The following is a 3,798-nucleotide window of genomic DNA, read 5'->3' as shown; positions in this document are numbered from 1 at the left end:
AAGGCTAAGCTTTCCTCGGCCACCTCCTGTCAGGTCCCAAGTGCCTCAGGCAGATGCTTTGGGCAGAAGGGGTGCCCAGCGTCAGCTGGAGCACAAGCTTGACTGAAAGGCTCTTGGGTAGAGGCCGTGCTTGGTTCAGCCTGCAGCGTGGTCCTGCCAAGGTGACGCCGGGACCACTCGTCCACAGCCTGCTCGTGGTCCCACAGGGCCGTGCCTAATAGTCCTCCCTGTTTGACGAAGTCAGACGCCCTTGCCTCTTTTCCCAGAGGGTCATCCAGCTTTATGGACTTCAGCTCCTGTTCCTGGGAGGACACCAAGCAAGTAAATAACAGCGGGGCCCGAGGACGACGGACAGGTGTGCCCGGCCAGCCCTCCCGCTCCCGCCACTGGCCTCTGCGTGGCTCCTTGTCACCACCGGCTCCGTCTTTCCACCCTCAGGGTCCAACCTTCCGAGGGGGTCCTGATTCTTCTCCTGCTTGTCTTCCTCTCGGTCTGCCTGACTGTGGGAGAGGGGGACAATGGGTCAGCCTGAGTGCCCGTTCTCCCCCGGGTGTCGGGAGGCTCTGGGATGCAGAGGGACAGGGAGGGACAGGCTGTGGAGGGCCTTCCTCCTGCCTGGGGGTGGGCGGAGGACGAGACGGAGGCAGCCAGCACCAGGCCTCGAGGAGCAGGCAGTGCTCTGGCGCTGATGGCGGGGCGGGGTTGCAGGCGCCTGGCCGCCAGCGGGGCTGCACATCCAGACCTTCCCCAAACAGTGAGGGCTCTGGTGCGGCCCGTGCTCTGGAGAGTCCAGCGGGAGCGTTTGCTAAGACGGGCGCCAGTTCCGAGGCTCCGGGCCGTGGCCAGCGGGGGGCCACCCGCAGAAGCAGGTGCGGTGGGGCCTGCAGCCCTGGCCCCTCTCCCACCTGAGCCCTCCGGGTCTTCCCAGGACACCCAGGCCTCCTTCAGGGCCTAGGCATCAAGCTCAGGGCTGGCCCCGCTCCCTTCCCACCCCCACCCCCTGCTGGCTCCTGGGTCCTCACGTCTCTGAAAACACCTGTGCTGGACAGAGACCACTTACCAGTTGGAATCTTCAATGTCACTTCGTAGGTCTCTTCCCTGGTCCTCGGACTCTGGGGAGGAAGGGTCAGTGTTTGCCACCAGAAGTCCGGGGCCATGACTGTGGCTCTCCCACGCTGTCCTTGCCCTGGCCTCACGACCCCCTGCCCTGTGTCAGCAGACCTGCCCTGGAGGGAACTCGTCTCAGACGGGCCTCCCTGGCCCTCACTGCACTTGGCTGTGCTGCTCGGGCCCTTCTCTGTGACACTCGTACCCTCACCTGTGGGTAAGAACTAGGGTCCCGCCTCCTCCCACCAGCCACGCCCAACCGGCTCAGGGACGCGTGCTGAGGTGTGCTGCACCGCCGGCCATGCCACAGAGTCCCAGAGGCACCGGCAGGGCCGCCAGGGCCAGTGGCCAAGCTCGAGGGTCTTCGGAGAGCATTTCAGAAGCAGTGGCCCACGGGACATCCTTCGGGCACAGAGACCCAGCCTAGTCTCCACCTCAGAGAACAGGACCTGAACGATTCAGAAGCAATAGTTTTGGGATTTTAAAACTGACTTCTTTTGGAAAATCTTCAGCAGGCCCCTACCTGACAACACACGTGTGTGCTGTGTGCACACATGTGGGTATGTGTGTGTGCAGGTGTGTTTGGAAGACCTGGGGCTGCTCTTCCTATAACATGTGTCTGGCCAGAAGGCAAGAGAGACACAATTTTTTTCTCCACTGTAGACTCTCCAGCATCTTACATCATGTGGAGGAATATTATTATTACTTAAGTGTCTGTGGGTCTCACCCCCATTCCTTTGTCTAAGAAAGCTCCTGCGATTATCAGGGCTCTGGGCATATGGGGCAGCGAGTGGCCCTTAATCCGAAGGCCCCGCCAACGATCAGAGGACTGAGGGCTGACGTGTTTTCCTCCGGGGGGGGAGGGTCTGAGGTCAGAGGCTCGGGGCCTCCGGGAGGTTGGCAGCAGGCGACGACTAGAAGGCTCCCCTTGCGGCCTGCTGCTCTTCAGCCAGGATGTGAACATCGTCAAATGCTTGCAGATTACTTTTGGGGTGTGAGACAGCCCCTCGGGGTGAAGTGGGGGGCAGCAGGCCTGCACAGGCTGGGGGTCGGGCCTCAGCCACGGCCTCTGGGACATCACGTAAGAGGCACTGAGCTGCCTGGGGCAGGGGGGACCCTCTTAACAACCCGCGGTGATCCTGGGATGGGGGCGGTCAGAGGCCCCACCTGACCCGCCGCCTGGCAGCACGGCGAGCACAGGTCTCCCCGGTGGACTCTCCGCAGGACTCCCCCTCTCCCTTGGAGAAAGCCCGCCTCTCGGGAGCAGCCCCCACTTCCTCTCTGGGCACACCCATCCCTGAGCACAAGTGCGTGGTGGACGGACAGCTGGGTGCAGAGGGGTGGCCAGGCAGGCCTGGGCTCTGGAGTCCTTGGTGGGCAGCACTGTGGACACAGCAGCATGAGCCCGGGCAGCTCAGCTCCTGTGGTGGGTCCCATGCAGGCGGCCGGTGACTGGGTTCCTGCTGTCCCCTCCTTTACCAGGCTGGTCCTGGGGCCGGCTAAGGTGGCTCATCTGCAGATTCACTCTGGCCGCCTTGTCTGGCCCATTGGGTTAGCTGGCCCGTGTCGTGCGTCTGTGGCATCTCAGTCCCTGTGGGCTCGGGTGGCACCCTTGCTCCCTGCAGCTGTGCGGAGGTCTGCCCGGGCACACGGCAGGCACACGGTGGGGCACCTCTTCCGGTCTCATTTCACCACGTCGAAGCAGGACCTGGAGCACCTGCCCCACTGCTGTCTGTTGTGCGGGGTCCAGGGAGGCTGAGCCCCTCGGCCGAGTCGTGTCCGGGGCCACCCAGCGCCACGTGGGGGTCTGTCATGCATCCTGTTTGGGGAAACCCCGTGGTGCTGGCGGGAATACCCAGAAACGGTGGGGACTGAGCCTGTCCTCTCCCGCGGCCGCCCCGTGGTGGCGGCATTGTCAGCGACGCGTCTACATGCTTCTCTGGGGCGCTCTGCTCCTCTTGAGTGAGGCCGAGACAGGGCCGCCGTGCTCAGAGGCGGCCAGAGCCTGTCAGCGCCCCTGTGCCGCTGGCTGGTGTCTCCCTCCCCTCCCCACCTCCTGAAACAACACGTCTTTGGATGTTTACACTGAGAGAACAAATATTTTTACACCCCTACCTCTGGAAATCATCCCTAGCGCTTGAACAAGCAAACCGCATTTCCTGCTTGCCGGGTTTCATTTCCACAACACCCTGACCTCAAAAAGGGCCACTTGCTGGGTGACCGTCCCAGGAGAGGCAGAACGGCCGAGGGCCCTGACAGATGACTGAAGCGGTCCCCTCCTCTCTCAGCCAACCCGGGGCCCTGCTTCTCTGGGGAAAGGACCTCGAGACGCCTGCCCACCGGGAAGCCCAGGTGGCTCAGGCCCGGAGCCGTCCGGGCGAGCACGAGGTGTTCCACCCCCAGACACAGTGTGCAGAGGGACCTCCTAGGTGGCAAGAATGGACGCGTGTAACCCAGCGGGCCCGTGTCCTGCCTGCCGCTTCGTGGGCTCATGGCTGGTGTGGCGGGCAGGTCCCCAGGTGCCCTGGGTGGGACTGCCCCGCCACACTCCCCCCCACGGCCTTCGGGGCCCGCCTGGCCCCGTCCCCCGGCCTCGGCAGAGCTTACACGGCCCACTCAGCAGACCCTGCCCTGGGGCCAGCCCGGCTCAGCCCCCGCAGCCCCCGGGTCCGGGCGGACGCGCGGCCTACC

The 3,798-nt window shown here is 64.1% G+C and overlaps 1 protein-coding gene across 1 annotated transcript in view; it reads right to left on the bottom strand.

The window, feature by feature from the left end:
* Positions 1-415: 415 nt before the first annotated feature.
* The window catches only part of RASA3 (RAS p21 protein activator 3), a 118,731-nt gene continuing 115,348 nt past the window's right edge, over positions 416-3,798 (bottom strand). Inside the window, exons 24-25 of the mRNA XM_029936394.1 lie at positions 1,061-1,112; positions 416-500 (exon numbers count right to left, since the gene is read on the bottom strand). Coding sequence (XP_029792254.1) covers positions 1,079-1,112 — 34 coding nt within the window. The 3' untranslated portion in view covers positions 416-500; positions 1,061-1,078. The remainder of the gene's footprint in view (positions 501-1,060; positions 1,113-3,798) is intronic.

The sequence above is a fragment of the Suricata suricatta genome, chromosome 4, assembly GCF_006229205.1.
Source record: "Suricata suricatta isolate VVHF042 chromosome 4, meerkat_22Aug2017_6uvM2_HiC, whole genome shotgun sequence".
NCBI classification, from domain to species: Eukaryota; Metazoa; Chordata; class Mammalia; order Carnivora; family Herpestidae; genus Suricata; species Suricata suricatta.
The sequence above is the reverse complement of the archived record's forward strand: the minus strand, read 5'-3'. Positions and strand labels throughout refer to the sequence as shown.